Below are 21,106 nucleotides of genomic sequence, written 5' to 3' on the forward strand. Positions count from 1 at the left end.
GAAATAAAAAGTTTTTGTTCTGCAGGCTCCTTATCTACAGTTCTCTTTGTGTTCTCCAAACCACTGGTGATTTGTGACATCATTGGATTCTTGTGGTGTAACCATAGCCACTCACAAAGATAATCTTGTAATTGTTCTCTCTTTGTTCAACATAGTTCTCTCACAGTTTTCAGGGACACCATCCCTCCTGTATTGCTCTGAAATTCTGACCGTATCAGGTGAAAATCCTGAATTATTCATTTTGCTGAGAGATTGTCTAGTTTCAATTATTAGCCAGGAATATAAGTACTAAGACAGCTTGAAAAAAAACCAATCCACGAGGTTAAATGGTGTCATGATGAGGAAACAGTATCATAAATTCATAAGCAGTAATAAGTACATCTACTTATATGCTTTTTCAGGAAAACATATCAATCAATTTAAAATGGTTAAATACAGGAAGAAAGCATAGATGAAAGGGAATAATTTTTTTGTTTATTCTTGTAAGATAAATTAATTATTGAAGGTAGTCTTATAAACAATAAGTTGACATTAAGTGGAAACCTAGTATTATTAAATTATATTTGTAAATAGTAAGCTTCTGCTATTTAGAAAAAAAATGGATTCTGGATTCCAATAAGTTAGCATAAAATACAAAAGTCCCAATATATAAGATGCAAAAAAACATCTTATGAACCGGTAGTTGATAAAGGAGGAAATGAAATGCCAAAAAACATGGAAAAGTAAGCAACAGTAAATCAACCCAACACACACACACCCCATTAAATAAGGTTATTGGAATAGTACATGTTGCTAACGAAGGTGTGGGGAAGTAAACATTCTCCATCACCAATGGTGTGTAGATACAATCCAAATTTGTGAAAGTGTCACCTGGTTTGCAGGATGGGCCATCAAGACACTTCAAAAACAGCTCTACTCACCAACCAAACAGTGACAGTTTTGAGGAGCTATTCTATGGAAATATTCAGTTATAACAGAAAATAGATCTTAAAAATATTCAGCCTAGTGTTCTTTGTAATGTCTAACAAGGAAGGATGATTAAATAAGACATATCCATCTATAAACCATAATGTCATGCAGTATGATGTCCTAAGTGCTTAAAATAATTAGGAAAAATTATACATAATCTTAAATCATAAGAGCAGGCTGTAAACATGCACTATGGAGTTTAGTATCCATTATGAAAAAAATATGTATGAAATATGGCTATAACAAGTACAAAACAAGTGTGCTGGTTTCTGGTTGATGTCATTAAGGATAATTTCTATTTTAATTTAGCCTTCTCTAAGTATTCAACAATGAGCATGATTTTTATAAATTTTTAAATGTTACAAATAGATTCTTAGAAAATGACTAGTGTCATGTTCTTGTTTGCTTGTGGTAATAATGTGTGATTAGCTTTTTTAAAAAGGTACTGAGAAATATTACCAGTATTAACAAAATATTTGGAGACCCCCCTAAAAATGATTTTATTTATTTTAGATTTGAGGATTATCATCAACTTGCTACTTCACATACCTCTTGTGAGAAACAAAATAATTCATACCTAAAGTTTACTTGCATTTGAATTTCTGATCAATGCATGCTTGACTGGCCTTGCATTGTTCAAGTTTTAATCTGTCTTCTCACATGCCATTCACTCATGAGAGAGTGATCAATATTACCCTTTTGTGGCAAGGAGATTAAATGAGAGCTTTGCAGTAGTCCAAATTAAGTTACCAAATATGTGGAAGAGTAAAGTTTGAGGTTTTAGTTTTTAAAATGGGATAAGGATCATACGAATGGAATAAGGTGCACACAATATTATGTATTTAACCATGTTTTGGCAGTTTATTTGAATATAATAGCTAGTCCCTTTTATACAGTTTACCACCCCCTCCAGAAGTTGAAACTAGATTAAAACTTTCCACTTGTAGAAGGGGGACCTTGAGCCATAGGCCATGTCCCACTTCCGTTTTTAAGATCCCTGGTTAAAGGGATTGTACTAAACCAAAGCCTCTTCTTTACCTTAAAAAAGCAGTTCTCTTTGGTCCCACATAACCCCAAGCTTTGAAATGGATGCCATGCTGTATATTTAACCTTGATCTACCATTTGCCACCTCCACTGTTGTGACATTTGGGAAAGAGATGGCAGCCATTTGTTGCATGGATTCTGTTCTACTGATCTCTCTCCTCACAATTCCAGCGCACGAGGCTCCATGGCCTTGACTGGCAACCACTGGGAACAGAGCCGGAGATGAGTTGTTAATAACGAAATCCTAGCTTCCAAAATATATCTGCCTCCATAAAATCTGGGAATGTGCAATTTTTTCATCTATCACTTTTAAAATTTTAGTTATTTATTTTGCACTCCAGGACTTGGTCTTATATTATGCTCTGGGCCCTTTCTAGATGGGCTGTCTTTTAGAACTTTGTGTCAGCAGAGAGGGTACACGTCTCACCTTAATAAGTCAAGGGAGGGACCAAAATTATGACAGACTGAGGAAGATGAGAGTACCCTAGGACAGTGTCTACTGTCCTCACAGGTGACATGGGGACCTGATGACATGCCCAGAGTGGTTACTATGAGGACCATTGTGTCAACTGTAATTGAGGGGTCATAGTGCCTGAGTGCTTGAAGGCAGGACATGTGACATAGAGTGGGCACTTCCAAGTTTTAGAGCTAAGATTCTATTTTATTTTCTTTTGTACTTCATTGCATTCTTTCTCATGCTCTTTTCATTCAAAGATTCAGTCCCAAGACAGGATTATGATACTCCACCAGCTGTTGTGTCAGGTAGGAAAATTCTAATTACTTTAAGACTTGATTGGAGGGGAGAGATGAAGCTTGCCTGGTTTTCTCCAAAACTCTTTAAAGCAGTGATTCTCAAACAGTAATTCTAACCAGGTGTTTGAATTTCAGTTACAGGGTGGGGAGTTAGCATATGTGGTCCAAAAAGTCTATTTAATACCCCAATCCAGTTTTGTGTATGGAAAATAAATATCTTACTTTTTTGAAATGAAAAGTAAATGCTCAAAAACAATTGATCTGGGAAATATACACGGAAAATAGAATCTATGTTCTGTGTATCAGGGATGTTTGGTGTTGGAAGAATTCATGAGACTTTCTGGGAAGTGGGAGAAGGATATTTATGTTTATCAGAAGAGGGCGCAGATGAATAAAAATAGTTTGAGAAGCACTGCTTTAGAGACTGGAATTCTTCTGGAATCAGAAAGTCATCCCATTTTGCTTGCTCTGCACCCAGCATAGTGTCTGACACATAGTAGGTCCTCAATGTAATTGTTGAATGAATCAAAACTTCACATTTATTCCAAAAATGGTATTTTGGATATTGAAGGAAAAGCTGCCAATGTTCCAATGTACAACAGAGTGGCAGAGGTTGATTTGAGAATATGTAGTGTCTTGAGCCTTTTAATTAGTGATATTTAGGTTGCTTCAGGAAATCCAGTGGTGCAGGTTGTCATGCAGTATACATAAGTGAAGACCTGGGGTTTCGTTTTGAACTGCAAGAGCTTGTACTCTGATCTTAATTTTGAATTTTGGTTTCTTGCCAAGAGAAAAATGGGCACAATTTTTCATTTTTGTTGATTTTAACTCAATAAAATACTGGCAGCATGAAGGGCTTTGAACTCTTTCATCCTTTGATGTGTCAGATGATGAGAACATGAAATCTAAACCAAGAAAGGGCACTGGAGAGACAGAGCAAGAGACGAAGGCCAGAAATAGAACGAAGGAGCTCATGGGGCAGCAGAGTCTGACAACTGAATGGTAGTTTTCAAGCAGAGAACATCGAGTTCTTGGCCACCCGGTGTGCTTGACCCAGCATCTGAAGGGTAATCCTTTTCTCATGTCCTCTGGACTTGTTTAGTTATGCTCATGGCTAAATACTCCTCGTAGAAGTTCAGTTGAGAAGCACTGAGTTAGCTTTCAGCTGTGATATTACTTCGGTCCTCCTGGAGATCTCCATAAGGTGTCATTAATTCAAATATCATTTAACTTTCCCCAGTGTGTGCTACCTATCATATCTTAACATGTCTGTTTTATTTAGGATATGGGGTCCCTGGGAAGATATTTTCTCTAATATATATAGCCTTTCTATAACGTGTGGCACCTTTGTTTAGACAAAAGGTATCTAGATAATTTACCAATGGATAATAATGAAAGACACAAACTAGAACTTTCCTTCAACTAGGTGTTCTGATTTCACTTTCACAAACACAGTGAAAAAAAGCAATGAAAACATTGAAAGAGCTTACTAGATATCAGTCACGGGTCAGGTTCTACACAAATCAGTTTGACAGCACATCTGGCTACAGACTAAATTCTCACCTACTCATTCCATAGTCAGATGCCACTGAACGTCCTTGAGCAAAGAGGCGACTAGATAAAAGAAGGGCTTTAAGAAACTGAATCTGGCAGTTTTTGTGAGTGCTTGAGGAATAAGAAACAGTAATTACACAGAACAGTTAGAAAGCTCAGATATGATATCATTAGACTAAAATAAGTGCTATGATCCCAGTGGAATACAAAGGGACTGAAATAGAAGTGAAAGGACAAATAACATTGGGGAGATTTTACAGTTCTTTTCCCCTCGGAAGTTTGGGTTAGTGGTTTGCACAGACATCTTTGTCCTCTTAGTCTGCCTCTGAATGAAAATAGACTTGCCTTCTTTAAATGTTTCTTAATTGTCTGGTGGGCACAACTTGAGTGACAATTGAAAAATGACATATACTTTTCCAAACCCTTGACCAAATCAGAAAATTGAAACAGGCATAAAGTGTTGTAATGGCCTCTTCCCATATCCCCCAGTATGCCAATGTTGGATGGCTCCAATAATAATCAGTTCTCTGGCAATGAACAAGCCAACTAAACTGCTATGATGTATTAGAATAGTTTGAGATTCATCTTGATTGTCTATAGAAACAAAACCCAACCTAATTTCATTCAACCAATATATCAAACATTTATTGACAATATTCAAGAACTGAAGATACCAAAATGAATAGAAAATATATCATCAGTTAAAAATATCATTGTCTGATTTGCCATTGTTGTTGTTAATGATGATTAAGTTTAAATGTATGAAGCATGGAGAAACTAAAATCTAGAATCTAAAATGAAGATTGGAAACCCTCAGGAATAAAGCAAATCCTGAACTTAACTTGAAAGGATGAACTTGAGTTTACCAGTTGGACAAGAGTGGGGAATACACATGAGGAGAATAAAACAGGAAATGAAACTGTAGATGGTGATGAAATGATAGCAAGTCATCGGATGGTGTTTGGAAGAAGCAAAACATCATGTTGGCAGGCACAAAGGCTGGGTCAGCATAAATCCGATTTAAGCAAGGACTTTTTCCTCTTTGAGTCACATGTTACCTTATTCTTTTATTTATTCTAATATTATTTATTGGAAGCACACTGTGTGATAATCACTGTGTTGGACTCTAGGAATACAAATTCCTTTCAAGAACCTAGGATCCAATTAGGAAGTTAGATACAAGCAAGGGATTACAACGCAGTGTCATAAGTGCTTCCTTTTGGACAAATACATGGTGTTTAAGTTTGGAGAATCTTCAGTAAGATGCCTAAGTTCAGAATCTACTTAGGTCACTTACTTATCGGGGAGCCTTGGGGAAATTACATAATTCCTATATAGTGTAGATTACTTATCTGAGGAAATATTAGTTACCTCATAAGGCTGTTGTGAGCATTAGATGAATTAATATAGGTCACCTACTTCGCATAGATTCTGGCATAAAATAAGTATTCAAATGTTATTAGCAACATCAATGCTAATTATTCTTATTATGAGATGTTCAATAGGATAGGGATGAATACAGAGAGATGGGAGTAGAGAAAATGAACCTGGAGAAGAGAAATAAGCTGGAGCCATGTCACCAGATATGGTACCTTGAACTCCATCCTGATGGCAATATATGTAGGTTGAATTTGGAGAGTGGCTTGATTACTCTGAAGATAAGGTAGAGAATGCACTAGAGAGAGACAGAACTGGAAAACAGGGACCAGAACTGAAGAACCCACACACAGAATCCAGTTGACAAACGTTTGAGATGAGAAGGAGATAGAATACACAGGACTTGATAACTAGTTTGATGTCAGAGTAGAAGAAGAGGAAAGAGTTAAAGGTAGTGCCTAGCAACTCAATGGCCAGGGAAATCCTTTTCCAGGATCTGAACCAGAGGAAAGAGAATCAAATTTGGCAGGAATGAAGCTGAGTGCAATGTTGTACACTTTTGAGCTGAGATGCCTGTGAGGCATACAAATGGAGATAATCTGTAAATATTTGGATGTGTGTATCTGTATCTCAGAAGACAGTTCTTAGGTAGAAATGGATTTTGGAGTTACAGTTATGGAATTAAGTCTTGACACCCAGAGAAAGTGCTCAAAGTAAAAATAAGTAGGCAGATCCTTGAAAATAAAGAATGAGCATAAAAAGTAACTTAAAGATTGGAAAAGACAGACATAAAAGGACAACCAAGGTATGAAGTTTCTAATGAAATCAAGGGAAGAGAAGATTTCAAGAGAAGACTGTCTAGTAAGAAGAGTCCTGAAAAGAAGCCATTGGATTTAGTTCCACAGAGGTCACTAGCCAATCTCATAGGGCAGTTTTAAGGGGAAGAGCAAAGACAATGAATGTCTTGTGAGGAAGTAGATCTAATAACTGTTGGAAATGGTACCTTCAAAAACAGTACCTTCAAAATTGACTTTGAAGAGGAAGAGAGAAGATAACAGAAAATGAATGGAAAGGAAACTGATTGATTTACCCTTTTTTTAATGGGAAATATTTGGTCATGATAGGAGGAAGCCAGAAAAGAGTTCTAATGCTTGGAGATGTCATTAATAAAGGGGCTGACTGGTAGAAAAAGGTAGTTGAGGAGGCCAGACATCTTTTTTAGGAATGTAGAAGGACAGGAGGAAAGGATGATGTGCCTGCAAGTCGGTTTATAAATGTACAAGTAGAAAGTCAAGTGTCTGGTTTCCTATGTGATAAATTCTATTTGTTTTTACGTGAAGGTGTTAAGTGAATCTGAGAATAGGTGGGAAATGGCTTGGTAAAGGACTTAAGGAGAACAAAGATTTGGAAAACTGTAGAGGAAGAAGGCCAACCAGCAGTGCAGAGAAAGCTTGAGGGTTTAGTCCTAGGAGTCCGTTTGAAGCTATAGACTCTGGAGTTTTGTAATACCAATTTGCGAGCTTTGGTTTTACACTGTAGTGATCAGGAGCCAAGAAGGAGAACAGGTGGGTTGATCTAGGGCTGAGGTTTTACTGAATGGAATGAGAAAGAGGGCAATGTGTGCTGACATTATTGGCAAGAGCATGATGGAGTAACAAATTGCCATTTTCAGGATGGATAGAAAGAGAAAAGAAGGCAGTAAGGGGATGGGAGAAAGGGAGAAAGCAAGGAAGATAGAGGCTCGAGGTCTTAAGAGGTGTACAAAGTGGTCAGAAGTACAATGCTTAGACTTAAATTTGGGATGATGAACTATTTCTCAGCAAAGTCAAGGTCTGAGCAAAGTCATGGGAGCAGATGGCCACAGCGGATTTGAGGTGAGGCTAACAGAGCTTAAGGAAATCTATCAACGTGAGTATAAGAAGCTCCTATATAAGTGGGGTATTTCTATATGTCTAGATTTTGTTTTGTTTCATTGATTTGGTTTTTGAGATTAATAAGATGTGAGCTAATCATCAGAAGGAATGTCCCAAATATAGGGGATCAGTATAGAACATACTTCTGGAACATGTCAAAAAGACACTGAAGACTTGAACTCTCAGAATTTTTAAGAATCTGGTATTTTCTGGAACACTTGGACTATACATTGAATTGAAGGCAGGAAAGTGTATCAGATCAGGATTTTTAAGAATGTGATTTCTGTCTCACCATGATACTGGAAGTAATTTTAGGTGTATAGGAACTAAAACTTTTTATTTTTACTTCAGTAGCTATGTAGACTTTAATGTGAATTTGAATAAGTTCATCAAATGCATGGCTTAAAATATTTTTGCTTAGGAAGAGTTTACGGTAAATAGTTAAGCAATGAATACATTTTTTAAAATTCAGGAAGAACAGAGCTAATAAAGCAAGAGGTGATATCCAGAAGAATGTGGTTGAAATGCGGGGCATGAAAATTTCTAATTTATTTCCCCTCTTCTTGTCCAAATCTCTGCTACACCTTATCCAGCTCATTTCAAGGAAAGAGAAGGCTGAAATTACCTTCTATGTGATCATGTAAAATCATGTCTATTCTCTTTTTAGTATTTCTTTTCCCTTCAACTCTTTAAAAGATCCTCCTATTCTAAAATGAAGAGTAAAACATCATTTTTTTATGTTCCTAGTCAGATTTTATGAGTAACATGGGAAAATTACAGAAAAATTTATCAATTTTTATCTCAGTTGCTTTGAACTTAGTTTCCTAGAAGAGCATCATGATGAAATCAAGCAAAGGCTATGATGGACAGAAAATGAACTCAAGTAGAACCACAATTCATTCTCCTTTTCTAAAAACCTTAGAGTTCAGAATTTACATATGTTTGCAAAAAAAATGAAAAATGAAAAAAAAAAGACCAAAAACCTGCAGTGACAGGAACCCATAGAACTTTTGAACATATGTTCATTCTCTGCCATATTCTTTCTACATACCAGCTAAAATAGATTAAAAAGAGTCACTGTTATCATCAGAAAAACTTCATGACAAGGTTTCATGGGAAAAAAAAGCCTACATAAGTCACCACAGATTTTCACTCATTGTGATTGAATAGGAAGTCCTTAAGTGTCAGATTTCTACCCAGGAGTTGTGCTTTAACAATGAAGTCTTTGGCTCAGTGGTTAACCAATCTGACTAGTATCCATGAGGATGCAGGCTCAACGCTACATGGGTCGGGGGTCTGGCATTGCCGTGAGCTGTGGTATAGGTTGCAGACATGGCTCAGCCCACATTGCTGTGGCTGTGGTGTAGGCCAGCAGCTGCAGCTCTGATTTGACCCCTATCCTGGGAACCTCCAGATGCCACAGGTGCAGCCTAAATAGATAAAAGACAAAAAAATGAAGTCTTTTGGAGTTCCCTGGTGCCACAGTGGGTTAAGGATCTGGTGTTGTCACTGCTATGGCTTGAATTTGATCCCTGGCCCCAGAAGTTCCACATGCCACAAGAACAGCCAAAAAAAAAAAAAGAAAGAAAAAAGAAATTTTCACTTGATACTTTCCCTGATTCACACAAAATTCATTGTTAAAATAGCATGCAGTCTTCCTACATTGTTTTGCTAGTCAATAACATCAGTTCACATTGGAAAGCCTCATGAATTTTGAATCAGTGATGTCCTACCAAAGATTTGGTTGAAGCCCATCTTTGTACTACCTCTTCTTGAGTGGGTGTTACTTTCTAAAACTCTTCCATAATTTGTTGGGAAGTTGGGGGGATGGTGTTTAAATTCCTTCAAGGAATAAAATAATTTTTCAAGCTCTAGACATTGGTCTTCATGGATATCATGAGCTAATTACAAATGATTTCCATCTCTTAATTAAAAATTAGGTCCATTAGTACCTCCAATTAGCAACAATTAGCCATTAAATTGTATTTACTGTAAAAGGCCTGACAAAGAGTTTGAAGTGCTCCCACAGCCATGCATGAAAATCAGTTTCATCTCTTCATTCAGATATTGTACATCTACTTTGATTACCAAACTGCATTTGTTTAAGTGTCCTAATTAATTTATATTTTTTTCTTTTCAGTAACAAGACTTTGTTCTACTTATTATTCATTCATTCAACTAATAATTACTAAGCTCCTATAGTTTACAAGGAGCCAAGGCTAGATGGTATAGAATAGAGACGCATTACTTGCCTTCAAAGAACATAGACTCTACCATCAAGGGACAGAGTTATAAGGAACAGTCACAAAACTCAGCAGGTGACATATCAGAAGAGCAGTCCAGAGTGGGACTTTGTACATACTATTTGTATAAGCACTGACACATGGTAGCATGCCATCATTATGTTCCCCCTGTTGCATTTATATTGCTCACTACATTACAAAAATGAAATTTTAAAGACTTTTCCTGTGGGACCACAATTTTTCATGCCCTATTCAAGGAATTGATAACTATAGGGAGCTTATACAAGTAGTCCATTTACTCTGATATATAAACATCATTGTTATTTAGCCCGATTTGTTTTTGGGGGAGAGGAGGGGCATGCAATAGTAGGATACAAAATGCTACGCCTTCACTTCTAACCCAGCAAATTTCTTCCATAAAGGTCTAGAAGTAAACATTTTCGGCTTTGCTGGACATTGGCTCTACGTCACAGCTAGTCACTTCCTACCTTCCAGGGTGAAAGTAGCCCCAGCTCATGTGTAAAGGGATCAGCATGCCCCAATAAAAATGTATTTATAAAACAAGGCAGCAACCCAAATTGGCCTGTGGGCTATGGCTTGACCATCTATGCTCTAATCAATGTGTTTTCATAAGCATTCCAAATTAAATACTGTTGCTGTCATTCTTCATATTAAGACCATGAAGTTCATTTCCTTTAAAGTTAGCATTTGTATGCATTTTTTTTTAAATTTTGTGAAAGGCAGATGAAATGTCAGCAAAGCAGAGGCAGAGAGATGGAAATATGGATTGAGAGAGATATTCCATAGTGTTTTGGTTGGCACAGCATGATTGATTGTAGGACTGAAGTGTTAAAACATGTTAAGTGTATTTATATTTATATTTTTCACTTGTTCATCATATATTAGTTTTCTGAGATTTATTTGTATGTACCAGCAACAGGGGATTATCAACTAGGAAAATCAAATACATATTGTATTTAATATCCTCTTGGCAGCCTTTAGAATTCTATACTTTTAGCAGTTAAGGGAAAAGAGACAGCATCCCAACAGATCTGCAGTAAAAATATATGTTATGTCTTTGTCATTCCACCTGGGCCAGTACTATTGTCACTGTCGTGGTTGATTAGTGTCCAGGATGTTATCCTTGATTTACCAGTGCTAGTGTTTCTGTTCCCCCAGGATGACTGCTTTTGCAAGCATTGTATTCTGCTTTGCACTCTGACAGCGAGGGGAAGTTTTCCTGATTTTATCTAAAGGGCAGGCCTGGGATGGCTGGAGCTATGACTGCCCTTCTGTGGCAAGGTCAGAGCAGATTCCCATGGAAGTGCAGCATGAGCATCCATGGATGCTGCAGGAGCATCCTTCAGTAGGAGGCAGCCATGGGCTTAGAGCAGCCACAGCCACAGCAAGGGGTGCCCTGAGTCCTTCAGCCTTCTGGAAAAGGCAGTACCTGTAGAAGGGCAGCAGAGGAAGAGAGTGTTTTCAAGACAACAGTAGATTTTAAAGGAAGCTAATTGCATGTACAGGAATTGGCCCATCTGGTGCTGACAACACATTGTTCCCTTTTTAATCAAGTGCACCAAGTGGGCACTCGAGGCTCCTGTCAGAGAACCCAACCGTGAATTGACTAGGATGGAACACTTGCCAAAGGCAGGCTGGAGACATCTGATTCTGGAGAGAGACCTCCTTGCAGGCATGCTAGCATTTCTCTAGACTCTATGTTAAATTAGTTTATCAAAAAGCAAAATAGCTGAACCATATAATTGCACATCCCAGTAGAAATTCACTTTCTCAGGGTGAATTTTACATTTTAACCTCTTCTTTCTTAGGCAGATGATAGAGGACACAGATACTTAAGGAGCATCAATAGCTTTTTCAAGAAGCCACAGGGGATGTAATTGTCTGTAATTTTACCTAGTATCCTTTATAAAGAAGCAAATGATGACTGCTTCTTGAGTTCAGTGCCTCAGCAAGTAACTCTCTCTACATGAACAAATGTACTTCTTTTGAACCAATGTTGTAAAATACATAACAATCTACTTCCCTTTTGGCTTTGTCAGGACAATGGGAATTAGATGGACTGCATGGCAAACATTCCTGTATCATGTTCTCTTTTGCTCTCATCTGTCCTTTGATTTGCTGGTGCTTTTGATTGTGCTTCTTAATATATTGCTTAATTTTGTAAACTCTTGAAAAATTCAACTTGGAAAGCACAAATACTCTAATTCCTACAGTAAAAAATAAATGAGGAGTTCCCATTGTGGTGCAGTGGAAATGAATCAAACCAGTATCCATGAAAATGTGGGTTCCATCCGTGGCCTCGCTCAGTGAGTTAAGGAACCAGTGCTTCCGTGAACTGTGGTGTAGATCACAGACGTAGCTCGGATCCCATGTTGCTGTGGCTGTGGTTTAGGCTGGCAGCTTTAGCTCCAGTTTGACCCCTAGCCTAGGAACTTCCATATGACATGGGTGCAGCCCTAAAAAGCAAAAATAAATAATAAATAAATGAAACATATGCTAACAGGCTCAGGGAAGTTTGTGTGCTATAAAGTCTCAGTGGAAAGATAAAATGAAAGATGATAGTGATTGGTCTAATAGAAAAATAGCCAGCAGGCAGTTTTGGTTCATTCACACACATGCAACTTTGAAGAGGAATAACTATGGTATAACAACTGGGAATGGCTTTTAATGTCAAGAGGATATATAGGATTCCTGATCCCACTAGTTAGTAATTATTTAACAATAGCAGCCATTTAAATTTTCTGAAGCTAACTTTTCCTCTCTTTGAGTCTAGAAACAATGCATTAATACAGCTATATGTGTACTGATAAAAGAATTAATTGAAATGACACATATAAAATACCTAGTTAAGTGCCTGACTCACAATAGATAATTATTTATTGGGGCCTTTTTTTTTCTTCCTTTCCCTTTCCCTACATTCAGGGAACTCTTTTAGGACTTTTGAGGTATCATTAACCTTACATTTACAAAGAACTTGAACTAAAGTAGTTTTTTGGGGGAGGTGGGGTTTCTTTTTTTAAGATTTTTATTTTTTCTATTATAGTTGATTTACAGTGATCTGTCAATTTCTGCTGTACAGAAAATTGACCCAGATACACACACACACACACACACACACACACACACACACACACACACAGACATTCTTTTTCTCATATTATCCTCCATCATGTTCCATCACAAGTGACCTGATGTAGTTCCCTGTGCTATACAGCAGGATCTCATTGCTTATCCATTCCAAATGCAATAGTTTGCATCTATTAATTCCAAACTCCCAGTCCATCCCTCTCTCATTCCCTCCCCCTCAGCAGCCACAAGTCTGTTCTCCAAGTCCATGAGTTTATTTCTTTTCTGTGGAAAGGTTCATTTGTGCCCTATATTAGATTCAGATATAAATGATGTCATATGGTATTTCTTTCTCTTTCTGACTTACTTCACTTGATATGAGAGTCTCTAGTTCCATCTGTGTTGCTGCAAATGGCATTATTTTGTTTTTTTTTTATGCTGAGTAGTATTCCATTCTGTATAGATACCACATCTTCTTAATCCATTCATCTGTTGATGGACATTTAAGTTGTTACCATGTTTTGGCTATTGTCAATAGCGCTGCAATGAAAATGCGGGTGCATGTAAAGTAGTATTTTAAAAGAGTTTGCCAGTATCTAAAAATAGAAGAAATATTAAGGGAATTAATTTTATGTCTTTTCTATTGGCTGAAGTAGTATACTATTATCAGCTGAATTAATGTAATATATTTTAAACCTTTTTTTAAAATTTCCCCAATACATTATTTTTTTTTCTACTGTACAGCATGGTGATCCAGTTACACATACATGTATACATTCTTTTTTCTCACAGTATCACACTCCTTCATAAGTAATTAGACATAGTTCCCAGTGCTACACAGCAGGAAGAGATACAACTTTAAACTATGACATGGTGTCTAAAAGCAATTTTTTTAAAAAAAATACACTTTATATCATTAAAAAATAAAGCTTTTTAACATGAGAAATAATATTCTTAAAAGGTGAAAAAATTAAAGTCATTAGAATTTTGAGTCCTAAAGCATACACATGCACATGAACAGAAGCTAGAAGAGAGTGCACAAAATGATTATCACATGTATTTTTAACTTTTCTGTAAACTCTTGGATGTGTTGCTTTGCCACTTGTAAAATTTACTAGAATTTTTACAGCATAGTCTTTGAACAGATGTAATTTTAAGAAGATATTTATATACCAGGGTAACATCAGTGTATTCCTAGGAAGATGATGATTTTTGATGATTGTATTGATGACGGTTGGTAGCGGCGGTGACCTCTAAAAATTTTCCCACTTCCATCTATTATATCTCAACATCGTGATATTGAAAGCAGAATTAAAAGAAAGAGATAGCTTTGTGTAGGAGCGGCATAGAATTTTTGAGCCATTCTGTGGTCTAAAGCCACTGTTAATTTTATGTGAATTAATTATCCACCTCTCTACAACCAAGTGACTGCTGCCTATAGCATTTTCATATCAAAATCTATCAAAGGATAGATATTCTGTTGCTCACCTGCAGCACTTAAAACAACCTGAAATCTTCCCACTTAATGTGAGACTTCCAGTCTCTTGTGGTTGATAGGATTAATATCATACATTTGAAACTGAGATCAAATATAATATACTTTAATTACATACAGACATTAAGTTAAACTTCCACAATTTTCAGATACAGATGTATGCATACATGTATATGTGTGTGTATGAAATCTCCTTCATACTGGAGAGGATTCATTTCCTCAAGCTGTAGATCACAGAATATGTATTCCTAACAAAATTATAATGATATCATTTCAGTTCTGTTTGCCCCCCAAGATACTGCTGCTGCTTCTTTCCTTTCTACCACTAACTTTTACTCACTTTTTTTAATGCAGAATATATTGCAAACAGTATGATATTTTTTATCAGGACAGTCTTTTTTTTTTTCTCCTCCTCTTGTCTGAGCTATGCACTATGGTGTAATTACTGTGATTTAGCTTTGATAAAATATTGATTGAAAAGCCATCAGCTACCGGACTGGAATGCCACATATCAAAACTCTAGACATTCACATCAAGTTTCCTTAAAAATGGAAAACCAACAGTTGAAAAGATTTTTAAACCAGCAATGCCCTTTAATTTACATGCAATGGGCATATTTTAGTTGGCAGCAAAACCATGTTGGATCCAGAGTAATGGATTGCAGGTCCCTAGAAGATATAAATTTAATTACTTTATATGCCTGCTCTGGGTCTAGCTGTCTGCCCAAGAGACTCAAAGCTGGGAAAGGATAGGACTCTAAATTCAGAAAATGGAAATTGCATTCATAATTGAGCAGCTACTTTAGCAAGTCAAACATCAGAATTAGTGAAAAAAGTACAAAGATTTTTATGATAATTGCTTTGGAAGGTTAAAGCCTGTTATCCAAAAAAGACCAAAAACAACTATAGTCAAACAAAGTTAGGTTTACTAGCTTGTAGAAATCAGGGGAAATTTACATTAGGTGAGCCATGGAGCATCTGAGAAGAAGAAATTTGGAGGGGCTTATTATAGGATTTGAGCTTATGCAGTGTGACTTTGGTGAAAGCTTAAGTGATAGTTTAGTCTACATTGGGTGCTTAGAGAAATGCGAGGGAGGCTGAAAGATTTGGCATCTTAATAAGCATTGTCTAGCAGGTGAGAGGAACAAAGCAGAGCTGGAATTGTCATTGATAAAGATACAGTAGTCACTCAAGGAAGACAGAAAAGGAAGACGTCTCATTGTTTTTATGTTCACAGAATGTCCTCACCTCTGTCTCTTATCCACCCTCGTCATGGAGTGTTTTTGTCTGATAATTGATAATCTTTGAAGTTGTTTAATTGGGAATACTATGACCTTGCTCATAGCTACCACCTAAAGATACTCCGGAAGATTTCCATAAACAATTTCCGTATGTGAAGGGCAATTATAATGTTGCCTGACAAAAATATAACTGAACATTGAGTAGCCTTGAGGAAATTTAAATGCAAATATAAGTCAAATGTGTTTTATCGATCACATACATTGAGTGATACTATGAAATTTATGTACAAAGCAAAGGTGAACACAAAGAACATACGATGTACAAGGTGCTTCGTGTGAATTGATTTGTTCCAAATGATAGTGTCACAACCATTCTGTAAGGAAGTTTCCGTGTCCTCTACAAATTGATTCCTTATAAGCCTAGTTGGACCCTCGCTCACATTTAACGTTCCTTTGGCTCCTTAAAACTTTTGGATCTTCTCCAATTCCAAGCTTGAGTCCTGCTTTTTATGCTAAGAAAAACGGCTACCTCCTCCTTTCTGAGACAATGGACCCCTTAAGAAATGTGATCTCCCACAAATGCTTTCTTTTTACTCCAAGTGTCTGTTTCTTTCTTCTTCCTTTCTGCCTTGCCTCCTATATTTTGTCCAGTCTTTGTCCTCTCTTGGTCAGTGTTAACCCTTCCTCCTATGTCCTTGATTTCATCTGTCCTAACCTTTATTTATTTACTTATTTTTTGGTCAGATAGTATTGAATACTCTCTAACCCACATGCCTCTTCCTCATTGTGTACTTATCCATTAGTGACTACTACTCTGCTTAAAAAATGATGTAGATTGTTTCTACCTTGTTTTCTCATATCTCAGGGTACTGGTCAACTGGTCATAGAGCACTTTGCTTTTCTGTTTTCTTCCTCAGAGAAGTCACCTACTGCCTCAGCTCGAGCTGTCCCAGAGATGGCCTCCAAATCTCTTTTGCTCATCCTGTCCTGTGTTTTGAGTTCTATGCTTGTGTTTTCAGCCACCTCCCATGTGTCCCCACTCCCCCCACCCTTGGATGGCCCCATGCAAGTTTAAACTTCATATGTACAATTGAAGACTCATAATCTTTCCTCCCAATCCAGTTTCCTTTGCAGACATCCCTAGCGTTCCAGCAAACCTCTATAAATATTATGTCTCTAAGCCAAGATGTTGCAAGTAAAGCATAGCTCCGAGTTTAGGATTGTTATGGTCTTTGACAGTGGCTTGGAGTATAGTTCTTCTTTCTGGGTGAGAACCATATGATTTAATATTTAACTGAGCTCGGAATAGGGTAGAAAAACTCTTATACACTGACAGCTCATTTTTATTCCAGGCAATTGTGCTCAAAATCTCAGACATATTTTGGCTCACTCTACCCCACACTCAAATTTCCTTTTTCTTATAAATCCTACTTCTACAGGGCACTTGGACTCTACCCTACCCTTTGTATTTCCTTTCCCCCCATCCTGGTTGATGTTACCTCTTAATTTTACTATTGAAATTGGGTCTTGGTGTCAACACCTAACCCTTCCCTTTCATATTCAGCATTTTCACAAATGCCTGAATACATTTTTGAGATGGCTCTTTTAAAATTTAATCTGCAAGTGAGTTCCCTGGTAGTCCAGAGGGTTAAGGATCCAGCATTGTCACTGCTGTGGCTTGGGTCACTGCTGTGGCACAGGTTTGATCCCTGGCCTAGGAACTTCTTCATGCCATGGGTATGTCCAAAATATAAAATTAAAATTAAAATTAATAAATAAAAATCAACTTTATCTGCAAGGATATGATCTTAATATAACAATTGGGAGTTACCCTAGTAGGTAACTATCCCTACCATATGATTATTGCCAGAAGGAGGGTATAGATTAGATCTCTGAATCTGAAGTCGTCTGTTTAATAGCAAGCCTCAAATTTGCCTGCCCATATGTACCAGAACTGCTTCACTACTCACAGCTGAGGATGGCTTCCAGAGATTGTTCTATGATGATGTCATACTGTGGAACCACAATGTGATGATGGGTCACTGGTCTCTGTGTGTGAATAGACCTAAAATTTTTCTAAGAATCTTAGGTTTCCTCCAGCAAATAGAGTTTATTTCTAGTGGAGCGAGTAGGTTCTCTTAAATTCTTTTTAGCTTCCTTAACTTGACATTATCCATCTAATGCCAAGTGTGGCTGATGGTTAAAACACAGGGGCCCATGTTTAAGGCACCACAAAGAAAGCTACATTCCAAGTCCTTGTCAAGAAGTATAACAAAGACACTGCTACCCATTCCCTTCAGAACCTTGGCTAAGAGAAAATCAAACTTTTAAAGAAGTGTTTGGACATGTGCAGTGTATCTATTCTCCTTGGTTAATCTAAATTATATCCCTGGATTAATCTGTGAAAGCTGTCTTATTTGGATGACTGTGTCCCACTGACCCCTGGAAATAGCTTTTCCTGAAGTATGTGTTGGCACAATGCCATTCACTTACGTTTGAAGGATTCTATGATAAACAGCCCTCGGGAACTTGGTTTGCTTACTTTAAGGCTGTTCTTCATTAGACTACACAGTTTAAGCTCCTTCCAGACCTCTGGAGAAGTGTCTGTCTTGCCTCCATATTGGGAATTACTCTTCTATGCATCTGGTTTATTTTCTTACCTAATGGACACAGGGAATCATGTACTTTATTGCTAAATAATTCTGATAAATTTTAATGGCTTTTATTTTATTAGCCCTGCTGTACATTTTCCCCTCTGCCTTGTTTTTCTCATCTATATGATCCTACAATATTTTGTATAAGTTTGGAAGCTGCCTTAAATCCTTTTGGGGAGGAAGGTGAGCGATATTTAAATTCTGCAATTGGAGACTCCTGGTATGTTCCTTCCCCAGTAAGAGCCACAAGGCAAAGACTGCAGAAATTAAGAAGACTCATTAGCCTTGCGTTCGAGGCTGCTACAGTGTAATCCTCAAGCTGTTTTAACCAACTGTTATTCCTCCTGTCTTCCTCCATAACTCTGTTCTTTCAGTAGTCACAATTATTTGTAGGATGTATTTGGCTGTGGGCATTTTCTTTTTTGCCTTTGTTCTGGCTGACTTTCAACATTGAATGTCTTCCCTGTGACACCTGCAGCTTCTGCTGGTCAAATCTGACCTATCTCTGATGGTCCAGCTCTTCCATAGATCTCTTTCTGATTTATGCAGCCAGATATGATAATACTTTCTTCTGAACACTCTCAAAGCCCTCTGTTGGCACCATTGTATAGATGAACATTCCTTACCACTCCCTATCCTATTATTTTATTTTCTTCAAGTAAATTTTAATAACATAAATTCAGGGTTAATAGGGGAAAAAAAACTATGTGATGTTTTTCCATCACATAGTGAAAATAAACACTTAGAGATAGAATCACATATCAAAGTTTTAGACGAAGGGATAATATTATAAGACAACAATTTCCTGAATATACAGTGCAATTTGATTTCCAATTAAAATCTCAGGATTCTTCGGTTTGTTTTTCTTTTTTGGCTACAGCTGTGGCATGCAGAAGTTCCCAGTCCAGGGATCAAAACTGTACCACAGCAGCTACCCATGGTGCTGCAGTGACGACACTGGATCCTTAACCCCCTGCACCACCAGAGAGCTCCCCCTAGCTCATTTTTAGATTGTAGGTCTCTGGAGATTTGAAGGTCAAGAACTGTGCTATTCCTATGATTTTCAGTAGCACTAAATCTCCATTTTTTTAAAATAGTTATTTCCCCAATACAATTTTTTTTTTCTACTGCACAGCATGGTGACCCACACATACATGTACACATTCTGTTTTCTCACATTATCATGCTCCATCCTAAGTGACTAGACATAGTTCCCAATGCTGCACAGCAGGATCTCATTGCTAACCCATTCCAAAGGCAGTAGTTTGTATCTCCAATTTTTGATGAAAATGAAACAGTCTTCAAGTAAGCACTCATCTTCCATTAAAGACTTCAACAATGACTTTCACTCTAAATCAATGTGGAAGACAAAATGGAAAGACGATACTAAGCTGATCACATGCCTGCATTTTCTCTAATAGGCCTGAGATTGTGGACATTTTTCTCCAGAAAGTTACTCTCATTAATTGTCACCCCTTGGCAAGATGGGCAGGACATCCATCTGATAGGTCTTGCTGAGTCAAGCCTTGTCCCACCCTGATCCATTCTCTCTGTAGCCACTAAAACTGCCTTTCTGCCACACATGAGGGTCCTCAGTCCTTACCCTGTGCTATACAGCCCGTCCTGATCCTGAAACCTACTGCTCCACACTCACCTGTTCCTCTTCCTCTTCTCCAGGCACTGCTCTCAGCTCCTGGGATGGGCAAAACCTTCAGGGTCTTCATATAAGTGAGAGCCAGGTTGGGATGAGCAGTCCCTCTGACTAGAATGCCATTTCCTCTACCTTCAACTTAATGATTTTTCAGCATGGATCTGTAGTTTATTTTGCAGGGTTGTTTCAATGCTTTCTTCTCCTTGGCAGTCTCCCTCATCCTTTCATCTTGTCTTAGAGTTGCCAGTTTTTCTTATTCCTTTAGGTCCATGGAAATATCTCCATCATAAAATTTAACACATTGAATCATTATTTTCGGCTTAATTATCTTTCTTCCCCTCTAGAGTCATGGCTATCAACTCCTGTAGAGCAGAGACTGCTTCTGTTTACCTTGTTTCCCCATGACCCATTAGCATTTGGGTAGATGTTGACGGAGTAAATGATGCCTATACATAAGAATGTGGTTTGGGTAGAAACAGCTTGTGTTTAATCCTAACCTTACCTTCTAAAATTAAAATAACAAGAGGAGAAAAGACTCAGATTCCCAAGAAGTTTGGAAATCTGAGTGAACAATTAAGTGTAGCGAGTTTCTGAATGGGATAGAAAAATCTTATGAACAAGAAAGTAAAAGAAGGAGTTCCCCAGTGGCTTAGCAGTTAAGGATCCAGAGTTGTCACTGCTACGCCATGAGTTCAGTCCTTAGCCTGAAAACGTATGCATTCTGCAGATATGGGCCAAAAAATGAAAAGAAAATAAGTAAAGAAAGAAAGAGGGAGAGAAAGAAAAAGAGGAAGAGAAAGAAGAAAGAGAGAGAGAGAGAGAGAGAGAGAGAGAGAGAGAAAGAAAAAAAGAAAGAAAGAAAGAAAGAAAGAAAGAAAGAAAGAAAGAAAGAAAGAAAGAAAGAAAGAAAGAAAGAAAGAAAGACAGAAAGACAGAAAGACAAAGGATTTAGAGAAAGCAGAATTATTAGGAAAGGGTCTTGACATGAAATAATTTAAAATATTGGTGGACATCTACAAAATATCCATTAGAAATATAACTACCAATGCCACTTATCTAGAAGGTTTCATTTTTGCTGTTTTTCCCAGATCATATTTGTTCATCTTACTAATAACATCCTTATAA

At 37.4% G+C, this 21,106-nt stretch overlaps 1 protein-coding gene across 6 annotated transcripts in view; it reads left to right on the forward strand.

Moving 5' to 3' along the window:
- The window catches only part of RBMS3 (RNA binding motif single stranded interacting protein 3), a 740,901-nt gene that overhangs the window by 683,559 nt on the left and 36,236 nt on the right, over positions 1-21,106 (forward strand). For 5 of the 6 annotated variants that reach the window (XM_047769355.1, XM_047769352.1, XM_047769361.1 and 2 more), the window contains one exon: positions 2,729-2,776. The exons of the other annotated variant lie outside the window; for it this stretch is intronic. In XM_047769355.1, the coding sequence (XP_047625311.1) occupies positions 2,729-2,776 (48 nt within the window). The remainder of the gene's footprint in view (positions 1-2,728; positions 2,777-21,106) is intronic. 6 annotated transcript variants of the gene reach the window in all.

The sequence above is a fragment of the Phacochoerus africanus genome, chromosome 1 (assembly GCF_016906955.1).
Source record: "Phacochoerus africanus isolate WHEZ1 chromosome 1, ROS_Pafr_v1, whole genome shotgun sequence".
Taxonomy (NCBI): Eukaryota; Metazoa; Chordata; class Mammalia; order Artiodactyla; family Suidae; genus Phacochoerus; species Phacochoerus africanus.